Below are 20,784 nucleotides of genomic sequence, written 5' to 3'. Positions count from 1 at the left end.
CTGAAGAATGTTACTTTGCTAAGCTCGACGTTATCTATCAATAGATATGTATCTTATATTCAGACAATATTTTAATTAGTTAATCATAGTTTTGGGCTACGTTACATTAACCATACTATATACTCCGTTTTGTTAGTGTCATGATGAAAAGCTTCATGAGTAAATATCAGCTTCAATTTTTAGATTCCAAAATTATATATATACTTTCTCGAAATTTTCTTTTGTTACTTTCTCGAAAACTATATATGAGCTTCTACACTGATGCATAACATTCTCAATGTGAAACAACAGGAACAGCAGTTAAAACAAGTAACAACATGAAAATTTTAGACCTAAGCATTGGTCTTCTAGAGTCCGCACATGTGATGCAAGGAGCACCGGGTTCTATTCCCGGTGGGAGAGCATTGAACGCATTACAGTAGTTTGGATCTCATGTCCAAATTTAATATAGCCTCGGTGCTGAAAAGAGTCATTTTTATATATGATAAAAAGACATCCTAGACTGCACATACTGACTGTCTCTACTGCATGTGAAAATAGGAAAATTTGCCATATAAAATAAGCAAAATATATACACATGCATTGATAATTTATGCATGGTGACATTATTCAGGCCTACAGTCACATGACTTGATAGTCTGAACCCCTAACACCTAAAATAAAGTTAGTTCCTTCCCGTTTCTCAATTTAATATTACAACCTTTTGTGACAGCTTGCAGTGGGTTAACTCATAGCTATGTAAAGCAGTTGATAATTTCAGACGACTTTCTCTGGGGCAGAGTGTTACTACACAGAGGTAAAAGTAATAATGTTGCGAAAATACTTGTAATCCTTTTCGAACACGATCAGAGATTTGCCTCGCGAGAAATTTCGCAGTTCCAGAAAGGGAAATTCCCCTGGCTCAATCCCTGAAATTCTAACTAATGTAAAGTTTCTAGCACTTCGAAGCATTTTACCACACCGCACCTGACATACATTTTTACGAAAACAATTTTTGACTTAGCTGTACAAGCACTTAAAGATCAGTAACAAACTATTGTCCTGATTTCTCCAGCAAAGCATCAAGAAGCAGAACTCTTACTCCTTGACAACGGCAACATTGCCAACCATATACACACAATGTGGCAACACTGCTCACAAAGGTATAAAAAATGGAAGAACATAACCAAAAGGTGTCATCCATACTGCTGATTATTCTGTTACACGGTTCGGCTAGTTTAGTACAGCAATACTATACATAAGCTTGAATTAAGATTCGTGCTTCAGGCCTTGAAGCCCCGACGTCCTCCCAAATAACACATCACATAACTGTTATTTAATATGACGCTGCAACGCGTCTGATATATCTTTTTTTTTAAAGTCCCCCGTCCTCCACACCCTTGCTCCTCTTTCATAAAGTAACAGTTGAACAAGAAAACAGGATCTTGTAAGACGCAGATTGTGAATAATAAAACTCCTTTGCCTAAACCATTATAAAAATGTATATAAGGATAGGTTCTACTGACAGACAAATTCAAATCAATCTAGGGATCAGGTTAGAAAGACTGCCAAATAGGTATATTATATTTCTTTCTCTAAGCCTAAGGTGAACCATACATGCTCATATGCACATTCACAAAAGAACTATCAAAGCAGAGGGTATTAAATGTGGGACAGACTTTCAAACGTACAAAAAAAAAAAAAAAAAAGTTATATCTTCCTACCTATTCTACCTATCTTTTGATCAAAATACCTCGTTGTACTTTTCTGCTATAACCAGCTGTTGCTTTCCATCCTTTGTTCGCATAAATAGTAAAAAGACTGTAACAACAGTACGCAAGTGATTATTTTCAATCTACTGTAATGGTTTAAAATGGTTTAATGGGCTTGTCTAGCCACTCGGCCATTAACGATACGCAGGTTTCGTATAGATATAGCTTCCTATACTCTATACAAAAACAGCCAGCAAGTGCTGCTAGACTCTTCGTGGTCATACAGTATTAGAATGGAAACTAGCATTATCCATATTGTCGAGAAAGAAGAGTGGCTTTGCGTTACACAATACTGTGTATTGCATTAGAGTTTGTTTAATTACATAATACTATAAACGATGACACCATATAATTGGTTTCCTTCATAGGAAATTCAATTATGGCTCTCTACAGGTTTGTGCGACACCTGGATACGGACATCAAAAATCGATATCAATAATATACCAAAACTTTATATAAATCGAGTTTCAATTGATAATATAAATCAATCGAAAAATATTAAATTATCGAAAAAATATTTAAACATTGAAAATTGATTTTAAAAACCTGAAAGATCGATCTGTAACACTTTCATAGGAACATTTCAAAATATCGATCAATCGAGTAATTTATCGAAATATCGCAAAGCTCTAATACACTACCGTGTTGACCTATGGATTCCTTTGTACTCCCAACAATCAAGCTGAGCTGGATTAGATGAGTACATGGAGATGAGTGGAGAAAGCTAAATGGTGTTAACATACAGTTCTGAAGACAATTGAAAAAGCTACCTGAATGAAAAAAATTGCGAAAAAATTGGCGAGTGTCTCAATCACAACGTTGGAGAGACATTTGCCTAGCAAACGCTCGAGTAAATATGGAATACAAGGAGCTTTCTTGCGTTGCCCACAGTATTGTACTTATGTTCGGCATAACCATGTATATATATCTAACACCTGGACAATTGAAGCCCTTCGGAGCTTAGTTTCAAGACAATCTTTTCCTTTTAAAAAAAGGGGAGTAAGCTATTAATGATTTGAATGACTTTATTCCACAGGTATCGAGTCAATTTTTAAATCTTCATTTCAATACAAACTTGGTTTCTACCTTGTAATATCCAAGTGATTTCACCATTTAAGATAGCAATCACTGTTCAACAACACAGACAACCTGGCGAGGTGTTTGCTATTTACAATTTACTAGCTGAACCTGCGCTGTCTACTCAGCGAATTGTTCTGTTATAACCATGATTCTCCTTCCCACTGTGCATGTCGCCTTACTCACACAAGTAAAGGATAGGAGACTCACAACGGAAGTGAATTGCTATGTATAGATGTTGGAGTGAGTTTGTAGCAAATTTGTAGACGTAACACGATATCAAGTGGAAATATTCTTTCTAATAAATCCATATCCGTCCAAGTACGCCTCATTACGTTTCTTGAGGCCTTTGAAGTTGCCAGCATGCTATGGGTTTTGCAATTCAGATTTAAGCAAAGCGCCTGCAATGTCTGTCAACCCGTCATAGGTAACTTCTCTACTGGTTGCCTAACACCGTAGTTTCGGCCTGCAACAATGATAATCTTATGTGCTCAAAACGTCCCCTAAAATGTTAAATAGAACAATAACGACACGATTTTTGGACATTTGAATGAGAACTGGACAATCTATACAAAATTTGGAATCGACCAGTGAAAAACGGTACGTTTCTAGCACTTGTGGTCTTTGAAATCTCATTGAAAGGATTGCGTACAAACATATAAACCTAGCATTTTAATAGACTAGCTGAACTTGCGCTCTCTACACAGCTCATTATTCACATATGCAATGGTGGATCTAGGCCAGGGCCGGGGGCCTAGACCCCGCAGATTTTTGAAAGACAAAAATAATTTAAGCTATTATGTACATAATTTTGAAAGTTTATAGTAAAGATGATATACCTATCATAGTCTAGGTTTTGACTGGCCCCCTAGTTTTTACCTCCTAAATCCGCCTCTGCACATATGACCATTAATATCCTTGTCATTCCTTACAACACCTGTACATGTTCCTTTACAGACAAAAGTGAAAGACGTCTTGATAAAAATTTGCAAGGGGTACCACATAAAGGAGATATTTTTGCGATTATTTTTTAAATATCTCGCATCATTTGCAAGATTTGAGCCTACTTCCTGTTGGAGTTTCTAATTCATGTATGATCACTGTTTTCTTTCTTTTTGCATGCAGCATATAGTAAACAAATACATTACATACACAACTAATTATAATGTCACTGTGGGCAACACATTCCAACAAGAAAGATTCATATTAGACTGCAGAAATGGTTATACTTCGTTTTTCATTACCAATTGGCCATGAAACTAACGCCTGCGAGACACGCAACTCCTAAATGCAACTATGTGGTGTTGGGATGTATAAATCGTAGGATATGATGCTACTTAAAATTTCAACACTTCGTGTACCCCTAAAATGCAATAAAGAAATAACGGCCATGTTTCTTTAATATTCAATTAGAACTGGACAATCTACACAAAATTTGGAATCGACCAGTGAAAACGGCACGTTTCTAGCACTTGTGATTTCGAGATCTCATTGTCGAGAGGATTGCGGACAAACATATAAACCTTGCATTTTAATATATAGACTAGCTGAACCTGCGCTCTCTACACATCGCATCATCCACATATGAGCATGAATCTCCTTGTTATTCCTCACATCTGTACATGTCCCTTTACAGACACAAGTGAAAGACGTCTTACATTTTAAAAAAAAAAAAAAAAAAGGCAAGGGGTATCGTAAAGGGGAGATTTTTTTCGATTATTTTTTCTCAATATCTCGCACCGTTTGCAAGATTTGAGCCTACTTCCGGTTGGAGTTTCTAATTCATGTATGACCAGTGTTTTCTTTCTTCTTGCATGCAGTATGTAACAAGCACATACATTACATACACAATTAATTATAATGTCAGTTATATATGGTGTTCATTGGGCAAAACACTCCAAAAATAAAGATTCATCTTAGACTGAAGAAATGGTTATCTTTCATTTTTCATTATTATTTGGCCATGAAACAAACGCCTGATATATATACAACCCCTATATACTACAATATGGTGTTGGAATGTATAATGTGTAGGATTTTTTTTTAAATTTTAATTTCAACACTTCCAATGTATCCGTAAAAATGTAATAAAGAAATAATGGCCATGTTTTTTAAAATATTCAATTAGAACTGGACAATCTAGACTAAATTTGCAATCGATCAGTGAAAACGTCATCTTTCTAGAGCCTGTAGTTTCCGAGATCTCATTGTCAAAAGGATTAGCCACATACATATATAAACGTACACAAAATTATAGTTTAAAACAACTCCAGCACAAATCATTTGCATTGATTTTGGAGGAGGTCCTTGGTATTGTTGATGGAAAACTGTTTTCGAAAAAGGGCTAGAATCCTGGTTGCTGACCTTACACATATCAAATATATCCAATAGTGACAGACACAGCAGGGGGAAAGAAGTGGGAATATAAGCGAGTCCTGCAAACGACCGACACAGAATAATAACGATAATGATAATTAAGGACATAATTGGAAAATTACTTGGCAGTAAGAAGTCTTCTCTTGGTTTTTTTTTTTTTTTACACCTCTTCCACTTTGAAGATAACAAACTAATTTGGGACGCCCAAATATGGCAAATGACTTTATATAAACATTATTGCCGGAAAGCCAACTTTAATGGTTTTTGCCAGTAATGACTCGACTTTTGCACATTAAGAAAATGCAAATTAATGGCAATTAAAAACAATAACCAATAATACAAGCATACATTTGATTAAAATAAAAAATTATATATACTCCGTAATGACGGTGAACATGAAACGCGTAGGAGAAAATATCACGCGCTGTTCTGTGATAGGCAATTTACTTCTTTTGTGCATCAAACTGCGACATATGGACATCAAGAGAACATTTCAGGTAAGTCTAGACACGGCCGAATGGGAAAAAGAAAAAAAATAAGGCAAGAAAATAACCTCACCACCATTAGAACCATCCTCCTCTCTTTCCTATCCTGTGTCACCCTCGGGCTAGTTCTGGTCATCAACCAGTGTCTTCTGTAGCTCTTTCTGCCTTGACGTCAATTAAGGCAGGCTGTCCTCCAAGATCTCTTTGTTCTTCGCTATTCTTTTATTATTTATTTACTACAACCTTATTTTTTTCTTCTTCTAATCATGTCTGCATACTTCAGTTTTTGCATAGTCTTTCATTTCGTTATAAATTCATTTAGTCAAATCAACGTCAAAGTGTTTGTGCTTCAGTCCTTCAAGTTTACTTCAACAAACGAGAAAACCTATTGTTAATATCTATCTCTATTACTTTCCATTAGTAGTATAAAAGAAACATGGGCTTCTTTTGTAACAAAGAAACATGAACTAACCGATCTAGGGTTCGATTCTCGGTAGGTACACTCGGTCAAAAAAACTGTAAAAGCTTTTCAGGTCAGTCACCTTCAGTGAAGTTTTCCTCGTTCAGGCCAGACAAATGCCGGCATGGCACCTCACATATTGCTCCCAGGATGCTTCTTCCCTTCCCCATTCGTTTCTTTCTCTCCCAATTCCCAATCATTATAATCGCTGAAGAACGTCATCCCTCACACATGAGAGGGCTAGCACGGCAATAGCTGCCTACAGCTCAGAAATCTAATTATTAATCGTGATTGGCTATTTTTCAGAAAAGAAGATAGTTTATTCTACCCTACACCAACAACTGATATTTAAACGAAAATATATTTATATTGAACGGAACATAAGTACCCGTACAGTCCTTTAAAGGGGCAAAACTGAAAAGCAAATCAACTTTCAATGTTCAACAACTGAATAAAACAGTTCTAAAGAATACGGAATGAGAAGGCATCCCTATTAGCAGTGCAAGCAAGACTCAACACCTGATTATCGATTACAGCGCCATGAAAAATTAAAAATGTCGCCTCCAGAAAAATAAAAAAAATAAAAAATACACTCCCCAATGCGATAAATTTGAAAATGCTGTCAGAAGTCCATTACGGAAATTTGAATGAACGGATGGTCGAATTTTTAGAATGTAAACCTGTATATATTTTGCAAAATTTTAACCAATTAGTATCTGGTATTTACAAAGTGACCATAGTGAACGTCCACATCGATAGATTGTCAATCAGAACCAATTGTCGCTAAGGAAAGCACGACTGCATAAATCGTATAAGTACCTACCAGGCACTGATGATTTCAGATTTTTCCCGAGGAGGGGATTCCAATAAACGGGGCTAAAAGTAGTACTATGTTAAAACCAGGTTGAGAACAGTACGTTTTAAAAGACACTCCCTATGAACATATTCTACAGCGATATCTCTGTTTGTTTGTTTACAGAGGAAATTCCCCCCTCATGGCATCAGAAACTAGAATGTACAGTATTGCGATAGCAGCATATATTTCCATTAATAACTAACGCATACAATTAATGTGAGCAATTTAAATTTCTGTCACCTCACTGTACCGGACAACTCTCATTTACGGACGAATAATCGTGTAATATTAGTGTCAATTATTTCAAGGTTTCTATGAACTGAAAAAAACTTCCTTCCTTAACTAAATTACATATCCTAATTCATCAGTGGAATCAAATGATTCATATATAGTAGAACATTCTTAAGTTATTTAATAACTTTATTAGCTCTAAAATTGTTTTAAATATCTCAGCAACACCTATAAAAAGTAAACAAATGATATATTTTAAAGGACACTGCTGTTCACTGTACCATGGCATTTTTTGTTCTTCATACTTGTATATCCTTTCATTGTTCTCATAAGAAAAACAAGTTGTTTCACAATCAGAATCAATTTTAAATGGTTAGTCCACTTCAATTACTCTAAATTTCAACAAATGTAGTGTTTTGTTGTCTCGAACGTACACATTGTTCTATCCACGCCACGCAAAATTATTACAGATATACCGTAGCGTACAGAAATAGAAGTGTCAGTAAGTCCGGAACGGATCTACCCATCTGAGTATAGTTTTCTGCTTATTTACAGACAATGTCATTTTCTTTAAGGCAGAACACAGCATTCTAATTGACTGATTCAGCTGTTGCATCTACAATATACTGGCAGCTACATTAAAGAGTTTCCAACAAACACTATCCTCTTCTAACTTAAAAACTAGTCAAACATTTTTAAATGAATTTCATCCGTATCATGAAAGAAGAAGAAAATAAAACTCTGAACGACGACAACTAACGATGTAACGAAAATAGGAAAAGCATTCTGACTTGTAAAACAGCAAAAGCTTAGAATTACTTCACTATTTCCCGCTATAACAGCTTAATTGATGACGTTCCTTGGTTTTCAAATGTGGGTTACAGAGATTTATGAATCAAGAATTGAGCATGAGAATTTACACTTCGAACTATAGCACAAAATGCATTACCTCAATAAGTTTCATTGTATACATATACTAGTTCCACATGCAATTTTTGGATTAGGATTAGGAATTAGATATCTGGGCTTTCGGCATCTATGGTCATGTTAGTCCGTATGATTGGCAGCCTATAACTCCGAAAGGTAGCATTTGTGCACCCAGGTTGGTCTATACTTTTTGTCTTATCTTGGTGTCAGGAATCACCTCGCAAGTTGTCGGTGTTGTTTTGAAACATCCTGTATATCGGTTGAATAAAAAGTAATGATAACATTCTTCTTGTGTCCCGTCGTTGCGTTAAAATGTGCGTTGTTCCATCTGTCTCATTTGCGTTATTACTACTGTCGAGGCCACCAAAATTTGAATGTTTGTGGTACTGAAGTCAAGGGTGCCGATCCTGGTGCCCCCCTTCCCTAAGCTCATGTGGGCCCCCACATTGTATGTATGAATATACAATATTTGCCATAATTTGAATGCAGTTTGTCTTAAAATCCTCATATATGCCTTCTGCATCTGAATGGGTCTCCCCAAATTTACAGAGAAATCGACGCCCTTGACTGTAGTGTCCTTAGTTTGCAACAATGAATGACAGATGTAGTATTGGATATTTTAGTTTTACATGTAAATTTAAAATATGCAATAACCTAACGTAAGGCCATTTAAAAAATCATGTTCAGTTGACAACGCTGTTGACCTTGCTCTATCATGAAGTATGCTAAACAATGTCCCTCTTCCGATATATGCATGATACAAAATTTCAGGGTTTTGTCCATTAGTTTAGAAGTTACACAGGTGTATCAAGATCAATTGTCCACTGTGTATATATTTATCATGTTTGGATTTTTTTTTTCTTAAATGCTAATAACATAGTATTATAAAATTTCTTCCCATACTTCATGTATTTCTATGTATAACTGCTACTGTATACATATTAGTCTATATTCATATTGTATATTTTATTTCACGTGCGGTTCGAATGAACACACTAATCAAAATGACTACCTATATAAAACTCATTGTCAGACATTGACAACGAAGAAAGGAGGTAGGCCACTTTTGACAAAATGTATGTAAATTTCTTCAATATATAGTCTAAAATTATATAGTCTAAAATTTGACTACGATGAAATTTTACAATCATTACAAACGTAAATATTAAAAACTCAAAGATCTGATAGAATTGAATGTTCAACTGTTTTACGACCGTGCCTTCCGGCACGAATCTAATTCCCTTAGATCTGAAATTTAATTTGTTATTCTGGTCTCTTTCTTCGATTGGATTGTTTATTAGTCCAAACAAGTCAATATACTGTAGTTTAAAAGTGGAGTTTGCAGGAATTCAATGTAATACAACTGAATATGAATGACAAAGCAAATACTTTACTACAGGTTTTCATTTTTATGTGGAACTCAAACAAGCTTTTTAATGTTTGTATTTCAGGCCTGGGAGCGAACATTGAGGGAAATATCCCTATACAAGAAGTTCAAAATTTGTATTTTTAAAGAGGGATGAGTTTATTGGAAGCTATATATAGGGTGGCCCAAAAGTACGTATACATCCCTGAATTGATCAAGTATAACATTCTAGCTTATGGGTTTATTTTTTTCTTCTCTTAAGATGTAAATAAGAAACATTAAGAACAAATAATAAAGAAACTAAGTCAGCCTGATGGATAACAATAAGAAATGATATAAAATGCAATGAGCTGATCCGTACAGTACTGTATACCTACTTTTGGGCCATCCTGTCGTTTGTTAAGCTTAGATTCGGGGATAATCTTCCCATTAATTACTTATTATTTCATTTTTGACTGTAGAAATTTGTACAATTATCAAGATAACATTTTGACAAAAATGTTCATAGCTACATAATTTTCTATAAAAGTAGTTGTAACAAATTTTAATCAAACATAAAAGTTTCTAAATTTTCTAATATAATGAATACGTATGTTCACATACATCTTGTTTGCGAGTTTATCAAACTTCGTTTTTTTCTTATATATTATTGAATTGTGTATTAAATTTTTAGCTTTGATCTATGTAACTTCTATATAAGTTAACGCAGTTAACTTCAATACAGCGCAATCAACATGAATGAAGTCACTTCAGTCCATTAATAATAATAATAATACTTTTATTATTATTATTATTATTATTATTATTATTATTATTATTATTATTATTATTATTATTATTATTATTATTTAAGGAACAAAGAGGACTGAAACAGACAAAATTCGAAATGGTAATTTTAGAAATTATTTGTTATATATCTTCCTGAGGTGGAAAAATATTGATTTTTTATTAGGATGCGGTATCTCTACTAAATTAATAGCATAACAGAAGTACGTTATCTCGCACGTGATTTAAGTAAAATCAAATTAAAGGAAAGTAGTATTAAGGGTCATTAACTAACTCCCACATTACTTTTGTTAATTTCTTTTGGAAAGTGAATCAGTTGATATTGTGAAAATGCTATCAAAATGGATTAATAATTGTTTTCAAGCTATTTAATGAAGTGGATCAATTTGAGTGCCCAGCAATTATGACGTCAAACAATGTGCACTTATTTTTCTGATCTGTAAGATAGGAATGTAAACAGTCATTAGTTCTTTTAGTAACATTTTTTTTAAAAGATATGATCTGGTTCACTTTTCAAATTGTTTATACTTTATATTGGTTTAAAGTTACACTAATTAAAAAAAAAAGTATGGAGCATAGTGAAGATCGATAATCAAGGAAAATTTTAATTTCTCAACTGCCAAGAGTTTCATCAGCCCCACAGAAGAAGCAAAAATAAGAAAACAGAAAAAGAATTAAAAGAAGAAAAAAGGAAAGCAAAAACGTGATTATGCCATGTTCAGAACCTATAAGTGTCAACTAAATCGAATCTCGAACTATGGCTAACATTTTCATCAAACAATCGACTGTTTGATGTATTTTTTAGAAGATTAAAATTACAAATTCCGTAAGAACTCTTTAATTTTTGAACTAAAGACAAGCCTTCCATTTCAATTTGCTTTACTATGAGAACATGACCATAAATTTTGTTCCATTTAAATATAATTTCATTCGCTTTTTTAAGTTTTAAAATCTTATAAACCCAAAGCTTAGCGTTCAGAATGTCGTGACGAGAACCTGAAACCCCTCTGGTAACGTTGACATATTCTCATTCAAGAATATTTTCCACCATAACAAATAATAATAATAATAATAATAATAATAATAATAATAATAATAATAATAATAATAATAATAATAATAATAATAATTATTATTATTATTAATAATAATAATAATAAGGGGCGAGTTTAGGATTTTAATTTGAGTAGTGGTTGATGCTATTTGTTAAGTAATTATCTACCATTATTATAAATAGTGGAAAATGTATTTATTCTTTATTGTATCTTTTAGCGCTTATGATAATATATTTTTCAGAATTTTGGGGTAGATCCGTGCCTAACCAGGCAGTCTACCCACTAAAGCCGCCACTGACAACAATAATAATAATAATATTCTAAAATACCTACAAATCGCGTGTTAAGGAGGGCCATTTTCCAAACTTTCCGAGGGAGAATCCCCTGCTAAGCCTGGAATATTCCATACTCCAGATCCGGGTTTTGGATTATGAATTAGAACACTCAACTGATTATGAAAACTCGGCGCTCTTATAGATTCACATGCGTACGGAGAATTCATAAGAAGAACTCTCATGATTCATGTGATATGTTATCTGCATAAAAACAACATACTAGAACGTTTCATGTAACACATAAAATGGCATAAAAATTATCATCTCAAATTGAAAATGTACAAATGACAAATTTGTTCGTGCATAATATTGTCCGTTAGCCTAATCAAGAGATGTGTGTGTCGAAATTTAATTGATTTATATATTAAAGTTATAAGGGCAAAATACAGTATTTAACACAGTGAAGTGTGTCAGACGATCCGTATCTAATTGATACATTTTGTACTTGTGTGGCGCTCAGTCTCTATATTTAGAAGTCCACACGGATACGGATATAATTTTAGTTCTTGTGCGAATGGCAGATAAAACTGCACTTGTTCGTGAAAAGATAAGCATTTTAGTTATCGTTATTCTAAATAATATTGATTGTTTACAACATAAAATTTGATTACCCAATCCAAACAAATAAGTACCACTACAAAATTGAGTTTTGTGAATTGTTTTATTTATCTACTTTAAAACCCTATAATAATCATGAAGTACTAATCTGATTTTGTCGCAGTTTGTGTTATATATGTTTCTTCTTTGTGGAGTAGTTTTTATCTCTGTTTTTAACTTTGCATTCTGAGTAGACAATTATATCTTATGAGTTACCATAAATAAAGAAAAAGGGTTTGCTTTAAAATTAGTTGATAGAAATGGTCTTGCCAGAAATCTGGATTTGACGAGGTCTTAAGCAAATTTTTCGCTGATTTCGTATTTTAGTTTCCATGAATTTCATTACATTTTATTTAGTGTAACTGACTTACAATACAAAGATATAATATTGAATGTATAGCTTGAATTGTATTGATACTATAAGAGTTACGATATTATAAAGGGGGAGATATAAAATTGTTGGTCAAGAACTACTAAAATTACTTTTTAAAATTGTCAATGTTGTAGGACGAACAAATTTCGCGTTTGCTATCTCACCACTATCTGTGGCCCGAAATGCGGGTCCGGATAATAGAGATATTGGGTCTGCGGATATTATTTTAATTATCCGAACAGACCTCTACCTATATTGGTCTATTTGTTCAAAATAATATTAAATTAATTTTAAAAAAGAACAGCAAATTTAAACTAAAAATTGCTAGTCCAATGTAGAAATACTACTTCAGGAAAATATTAATACGTAGGCCTACTTTGAATATTTTTTTTAACAATTCAAAACAATTTAAAAAGAAACGAGACTCTTATTAAAAAACAAAACTGTTAACAGCTTACACATCAAACTAGTTATCTTTGAAGTTTGGCTAAAGAGAAAACTAACACTGGTAACTACTATTAACTCTTTTAAATATGTTAATCTCTGTACAAGAAGGGCCGAAGTACTGTATATTTTCTAGTATGGAATGCAAGAACAAACTTCCCTTCAAATAATCTTTATAAACTACGTACATTAGCTTATGCTGTACTTCAACTGTTGTTTGACCAATATTTGAAGGTTTAATTTTGTTATTATTTTCTTCATGTGTTTCTGGAAAATATTCCAATTTCTGCGAGACATTTCAGTGGATTTTTTGAAGGTTATTATTATTATTATTTTAAAATAAAGACTAAAAATGTATATTTTTCACTAGATATTTTTGATTACTTCTGAAGATAAACTAATAGTTCTGTATTGTTTTCTTTCCTAAGGTTACATGAATATGGAAAAATAGCTTCTTGATTACGGTCTTGTTTATATATACTGGAGAACCGCACTATGCGTTTAACAGTTTTTAAGTTAAAATCTGGGAGGAGCGTGTTTCCCCAATGCTAAAGGTATATTCGTTCTACTGTGACATGAATGGTGTTAATGTATCTCTGTTTACTCTAAATACATGGTTATGAATGCTTATTTGCCAACATTATACATATATAAAAATTAATATATATTTTTTTGCCACAAAATTAGAAAAGAAGAATAAAAAGAAAAAAAATTATGTTCTTACCTTGTTCAGCGGACGCGACCCAGATCAGCAGCACTGCCGTCGCGACGCACAATAGGAACTTGCCCATCGTCTTCGACGGCAATGGCTCTTATTGTTGCCTATACTACAGCATGGGTGAAGTTTCAACTTGCCACTGAAACAACGGAAAAACACACGATGTTGTTAAAACACGCCATCAAAAGCACACTGCATTCAACTAACACTACATTAACAGTAGATTGGCATTAAAGAAAGAACGATCACTAAAATGTTTCACACCATTAATTGCTGGATCATAATTAGAAAAGACAGATTACAAGAATGAGGTTGCTGGTTTGGTCCTTTAAAAAAACAACGTACGATTCGTATTTTGAAAAGACACAAGAAGTTATGGACAGATCTTCAAGGGTGAGCACTTTCTTAACAAAATTCTTAATGAAAATACATTTCTTTCAGAAAATAAGTAACCTTGGCACTCGAAAATGTCTCCACTAAACTTTCTTCCATCCACGCAAACACTTCGGTTCGAAATCATGTCCTACGACGGTAGCGTGGAACAACACACTGTATGAACTCGAGCGAAGAAGACATGTTCTTGCGATGCTCCAAAAGAATCAGCATCCGCCATGTCTCTAAGCACGTCCATCCACAACAAACCACAAAACCACACTACTAAATCAACGTGAACAAGAAATCCATCTGATACACACCACACACAACTACCATTCTGCTACCTTTTCTTCCAACTTTATGCCAAATAGTTTTCTTGTTCTTTCACTCCAAACATCAACTGATTGAAGAGGCTCAGCCCACATCCGGTGCGCAATGCCACACCAACCAAAGAAGCAAGGAGGGTATTCAGCGTTCGCTCGGTCAGTCACTCATTCGTTCGCCAGGTATCACACAAGCAACATAACACACACACAACGCGCTTACTATACAAGTAACGAGAATGGGACATAAAAAGTGATTCTTCTACATGTATGCCTCCAAGAAGAACAGAGAAAACTGCGACTTCTACAGTCGCCAGAGCAACTCAAGCACGACAAGCTTGAGGAGCAGCCATTCCAGAACAGTTCTCAAAACATGGAAGACGACAAGACCAACCAAAAAGCTACAGGCTTACCCAAACCTATTCTGTTCATAAGACCTTCATTAGCAGGCAAAGAAATTACAGTTTCGCCTCTATCGTCAGCATGAGCCAAGACAATAGCTGCAGGTACTGAAGAAGTGGGTAGAAGGAGGCGAGAAACCTGTTTCAAGAAAAGAACAAGAAAACCATGACACTGGTTGGTAGGCAAGGCTTTTTATTGATAATAGCACCATAGCTATGCGAGCTGGGTCCATCTTGCCGACCTCACCTCTTCCAACTCCCTTCCCTTGAACTTCTTCTTCTTTTTTTTTACGGTACAAAAAAAAGTTTCGTCAATTACTGGACTGGATTGCAGCGAGCTTCTTCCCCCTTGGGTAAAAGGGAAAAAGAAGTAGCAGTAAACCTACAGAGGCTCAACTGCACGGAATAAGCATTTGGATATCACAGTAAAGATTCTTCAATGCATAAAACTTTACACTACACACGTGCATATGTGTGTCTGTGTATGTATGTGCGTTAGTATAAAGAATACAGCTTTAAAACAGGGGAGGGGGAACTACCACAAAAACTATAAAGGCCTCGAGTTCAATTTGCTAAGTACTCCAAGGGTCAAAGCTCATATAAACACCTATTTGGCTTTTTTTTTTTTTTTTTTTTTTTTTAATAATCAAGTGGTATGGACTGCTCATTCAAGCCTACGAATTACTATTCAGCGTTGAACATTGCATACGAGAACCTAAGCTACTACCAATCGAACCAGTTCATACAGTATAAATGAACATCCGTCCCCATTCGGTTTGTTTAGGTTGCTTTTCGATATTCTATAACCGAGCTTTTCAATTTTTTTTTTTTTTAAAGTAAAACCACTTTTATTAGTTAGAATATTCTACGGGCTACAGTCCTCTTTAAAAGAAAATTTATAATTTCTTTTAAATATGTTTTCAGGATACGTTAATTTCAGTACACTTATATCTTTAAACTTAATCGAATGGATAAAGTGGAATGAATAAAGTGGTAGGAAACGGCAGAACCCCGAGAAAACCCATGCACACGAGATTTGTCCAGCACAAAGTTCACTTGGCGCGAGCTGGGATCGAACCAAGGACCCCATGCACCAGAGGTAAACGTTCTATCACTGAGCCAAAAGAGTTGTAGGTTCGCAATTCGAAAGGCCCGAGTTTGAATTATTACTGTGACATTTTCTAGGATTTTTCTCCAGTTCCACCAGGCGAATGCCAGGACGGTTTCTTTAAATATGAGACCTTTCTTCCCCATTGCTTCTGTTAGTGATTACTCAGGCGTTCTCAATAGATTGGTCTTGCAAGACTATCTCGAAGTTGTTAAATAGAAAAATAATAATTTGAACAGTAATGCCTATGGTTTTTATAATAATTCATTATTACAACCACCTTACTTCTCTGATGCAGAAGAAAACTACGTCACGTCATCGAATGACTCCCTCAATCTTGTGAGGATATCCGGCACCCATAATTCTCTTCATCTATAATAAATTAAAATTCTATGTGTATGATCTTGTGGCCAGTTCTTTTCTGCAATGAGTTCTCACAAGTAAACCTTACGTTTGGGTGAATCGAGTTGCTGACTGAGACACATATGAGAAAGTAGTACTAAATGTGGTCAGTATTTCAGTGAAGTTTTAGGTGCGAAGCTCCAGGGGTTTAGGAGATACAGCTACCAGAACATCACATGGAAGTACAGAATAGTCTTCATACAGTTGGAGGTAAAAGCCCTGTAAGACCTCTTGTAACGACAAAAGGTGAATAACAAATATATGGGTACATATTAGGACTAGGGGGAAGTCATATAGTAAGGGTATACCTGACGGCGGTCATCTTGAAATCCGCCATTTTGAATTAAGGTTAAGTTTTAAAAATAGGAATAGGGTTATGTGATACATGATTTAAGGCGCAAATTTAATCGGAAGAACAATGGTGACGTTAATTTTGATTTACGCGCAATTGGTAAAAAATTACAGGGAAATTAAATATTGTTGCAGCATATGTCAGAAACCTCAAGATCTAGAAACATGCCGTTTTCGCTAGCAGATGATGATGATGATTATTATTATTATTATTATCATCTTTAAGATTCACCACTCATCTTTCACTTATGCCTGTAAAGAGAAATGTAGAGAGAGATAGATTCAATGGGAAGATAGGGAGAAAATTCATACTCATAGTAGAATGATGCGCTAGAGCAGGTTCAACTAGTAGATATTAATGATATATTTAAAATTTCAGAAGGGTGAAAAAAAATACACATTATGTCACGTTTTTATTTGTAAGCAAGTAATTCACGCAATCTAGAAACCTTCCTGCCCTCCCCGCTGGGCTAGTGGTCTTTGATACCCGTGTTCAGGGTTCAATTCCCGGTGGGAGAGTACAAAAAATAATTTCACATTCATCCGTCTCATTTAGCCTAAAGGATATAACCGTGGGACATTAAACCAAAACATTTCTTTTTCTTTTCTTTCTAGAAAAATCTTCTTGATACATCAACCTCACTAATTATTAACATTCAGTATATACAGGTTGAGGCACGATGTCATTACCATGAGGGACAATGTGTCTGTAATTTTACAATTACAAACGTAATTAACAGTAATGGGAGTAGGACTGTGCGATATTTCGATATACTAATCGATCGATCAATACTTCGATATACAAATCATTCGATATTTTCAAAAAATCCAAACACTAATGTCAAAAAATATTACTAATCAATACCTATATCAACATTTTCGGTATTGTGTTATTTCGATATGCGATATTTTAATATTTTTCATCATCTCAATCGGCAGTACTATGGAAAAAGAATTGTGTAATAGTAATTGAAGGTATTAGTTACCTCCTGCTTATTAAGAAATGTATTCTACAAAGTAAATAAATATAAATGCTCTTTACTACAGAAATTTCAGTCCAGTAGCTACTACACTGATTAAACCTTTTGTATTGAAGACATAAAGAAACAAAAAGAAACTTGTATTGAAAGGACTTCAGAAGACTCATCCAATAAACACAATCGACAAATTTGCATTCATAATGACACCGTTCACTCCGTGATGAAGGTGAAACAACACACACAACCATTGTTCAAATGGCCGTTTACCTCCACCGATTGAGAAACCGAAAACAATCATACTACACCGATGGTATACGGTGGTTTTCTGCGTAAAAGGTTTGGTAAATTGAGCATGATTAGAGGTATTACATGTTGAGCGCTCATATATACATGAAAAAGCATGAAGAAAGGAAAAAAAAAAAAAGAAAGAAAAAGAGTGACACTCCCCTCTTTGGTGAAGAAAACCCAAATAGTTTACTCACGAACTTGCGAACACTATAAACACACGCACACGCACACGAACAAAATGCGTCAGAGAAAGTTAAAAGAGGCTGGAAACGAGTACGAAAGAGATAGGCGGCGGCTAAATGATAATAAGACAATGTGAATACACATACACCGTACATCAAATGACTATACAAACTCTTTAATATATTAGGAATAAGAATTCCCTCCTTCTATTCCGCCCATTTAAAAATAATAAAAAGACAATACCGTATTACGTTACAATACTAATTCCTGATTATATGAAGTTCTGAACTGTACCTACCACGAACTAACGATGGTATTAAATAGAACCAGAAGCCCTTCAATGCAGTGGCCATCCTCTTAAATTTATCATTAAAGTGCTTGTGCACAATTCCTTTAAATTTACCGTTCAACCCCCCCCCCCCCCGAAACACACACGAACAAAATAATAGTGGATACTTGAATTTGGATATGACAATACAAAGGTAACTTGGTTTGTAGACTAAATTATATTCAATTTCGGAACTTTCCGCCGTTCTTATCAGCATTGTTATGGTATGATAACAAAATAACGTCCGATCTCCAATCATCATTGGCGCAGATTGCCGGTCTGTGAGCACCAATTACGACCCCAGCTTCAATTTCTTGGTTGGAGAGGGGAAGAGGAGACACATTTTGGGAAGCTGTTACTTTTTTGTATAATGAAAAGGACAGTTTTACATTACTTGACATACATTACAACATGTCTAGGGGACAGTCATAGCCACCGGAAGGTGCGGCCCCCCTTTGGCTTCGTTAAAGGTGCGCACTCACTGGACCTCCGAATCAGAAAATGTCCGCACGCTTTTACCATTGACCGCCATGCAAAATTTACATACGTGACAGTACGAAGAAGAAAGTTTGTTATTGCGACTTCCGAAAAGAATCTTTAGTAATTTCGCTTCGCTTTAAATGCACAAATATTATCACTGTAGATATCTTTGAGACGGAAAAGATGAAAGTAGATAGCATGCAAAACAGATATTTCTTCTGCCGAAGGAAAGATTTGCCGAAATACAAACATCTTATTGACGAAGACTAAGACACCGCATTCAATAAACAAAGATTAATTTACACACATGACCTATATACAGTATATGTACACATTATCATCTACACACAAGAGAGGTTTTTCACTCACAAGAGATACGGCCAAGTAAAAGAGGAAAGAAAATAATAGCTAGATGGGTGGGATCCCCATCTATTGCACTCTTGGTGACCCATCATACACTAGAAGAAAAAGGTCAACTTAAAAGGTCACGGGCGGGTCTTCACTGCTGTCTTCCCACGAGACGAAAAGCCAAAAAGGATATCCTTGCGAGAAAGTCCAAGTAACTTTCACAAACGCCTTCTTGTGATGTTGTCACTTGCATCAACTCTACACACATATGTACTTCCGTCTTTTCTTAATTTTTGCTACGTGAAAACTTGATTGATGCTAATTTCGAGTTTTGCTTCCGGGATAATCTGTAAATTTTGCCATATTTATGCGAAATGAGCCAATAGATGTGGTAAAATAAGTTACAATGTTACTATGTTAATAACTCTACGAGCAATATTAATTCCTTAACTATGCTATGTAGTAATTATTAAATCTTAAGTTAGGTCAAGCACTACTTCATGCATATATTATTTTGTCAATGAATAATGTCTCTAACAACGAAGTTTTCTATAAAACTGCCAAAAGTAATAAAAGTGATCGTTTCGTTTTCACACACTTACGAAAGAACATGTATTGAATACGAACATAACTTTCGCTGGTTCTATCAGAAGTTTGTAAATATAGGAAGAAATTAGTACCGTATATCAAATTAAGCATGCATACGGCAAACATCCATTCCCTACAAGAAAATAAAAATTCTTCTTTTACGTCACACAATTATGTCCTGTAGGATAAAGGACACGGATGATTAATGAGCGGGAAAGTCAAATAATTTGTGGAATAAGAATGTGGGAGAAAAGGAAAATTCCGAGGAAGAAAAATAAAGGCATCCACTAACTGAAATCACCTGAGATCTAACCTGGAACTACTCGCACCAGAGGTGAATGTTCTATCACTCAACCATCGTCTCCTCCTCCTCCTCGCAACATTCTGTCCTTACGATATCCATATATCTATAATACTAATATGAGGTATGTTTTTGAAGTTTAGGACCTCTTCGAGCTCACCTGTGGCTAAGCGGTTAGCGTACGCGCCTCTGGCGTGGGAGACATGTTCGATTCCCGGCGGGAGCTCATGTGGTTCGGATTCCACGTTAAACTGTAGGCCCACGTCTCATGTAGCTTCGCTGCTGAGAGGGACGCCGAAACTGAAAGTCAAAGTCAAAGCCTTAGGACCTCTTCGCCCGAACACCGAGACTATGCAAGACATAAATCTACAATTTAAGGCGGAAGGAATCCGGTCCACAATGCGTTCAAACTTTTCACATTTCTATCACTAGGAATTCAACCCGGGATCCCGTGCTACAAAGACGCGTGTACTACTCATTAGCCTTAGCAG

General features: G+C 35.0%; 1 protein-coding gene across 10 annotated transcripts in view; it reads right to left on the bottom strand.

Moving 5' to 3' along the window:
* Positions 1–20,784, bottom strand: part of Eph (Eph receptor tyrosine kinase) — a 470,301-nt gene that overhangs the window by 239,006 nt on the left and 210,511 nt on the right. For 9 of the 10 annotated variants that reach the window (XM_081739982.1, XM_081739978.1, XM_081739984.1 and 6 more), the window contains exon 2: positions 13,844–13,976. In XM_081739982.1, coding sequence (XP_081596108.1) covers positions 13,844–13,910 — 67 coding nt within the window. In that variant the 5' untranslated portion in view covers positions 13,911–13,976. Of the gene's footprint in view, positions 1–13,843; positions 13,977–14,290; positions 14,904–20,784 lie in introns of those variants that run through there. The other variant, XM_081739977.1, reaches the window with a different exon arrangement.

Source organism: Thermobia domestica, chromosome 15 (genome assembly GCF_964235325.1).
Source record: "Thermobia domestica chromosome 15, izTheDome1.hap1.1, whole genome shotgun sequence".
Lineage (NCBI taxonomy): Eukaryota > Metazoa > Arthropoda > Insecta > Zygentoma > Lepismatidae > Thermobia > Thermobia domestica.
The sequence above is the reverse complement of the archived record's forward strand: the minus strand, read 5'-3'. Positions and strand labels throughout refer to the sequence as shown.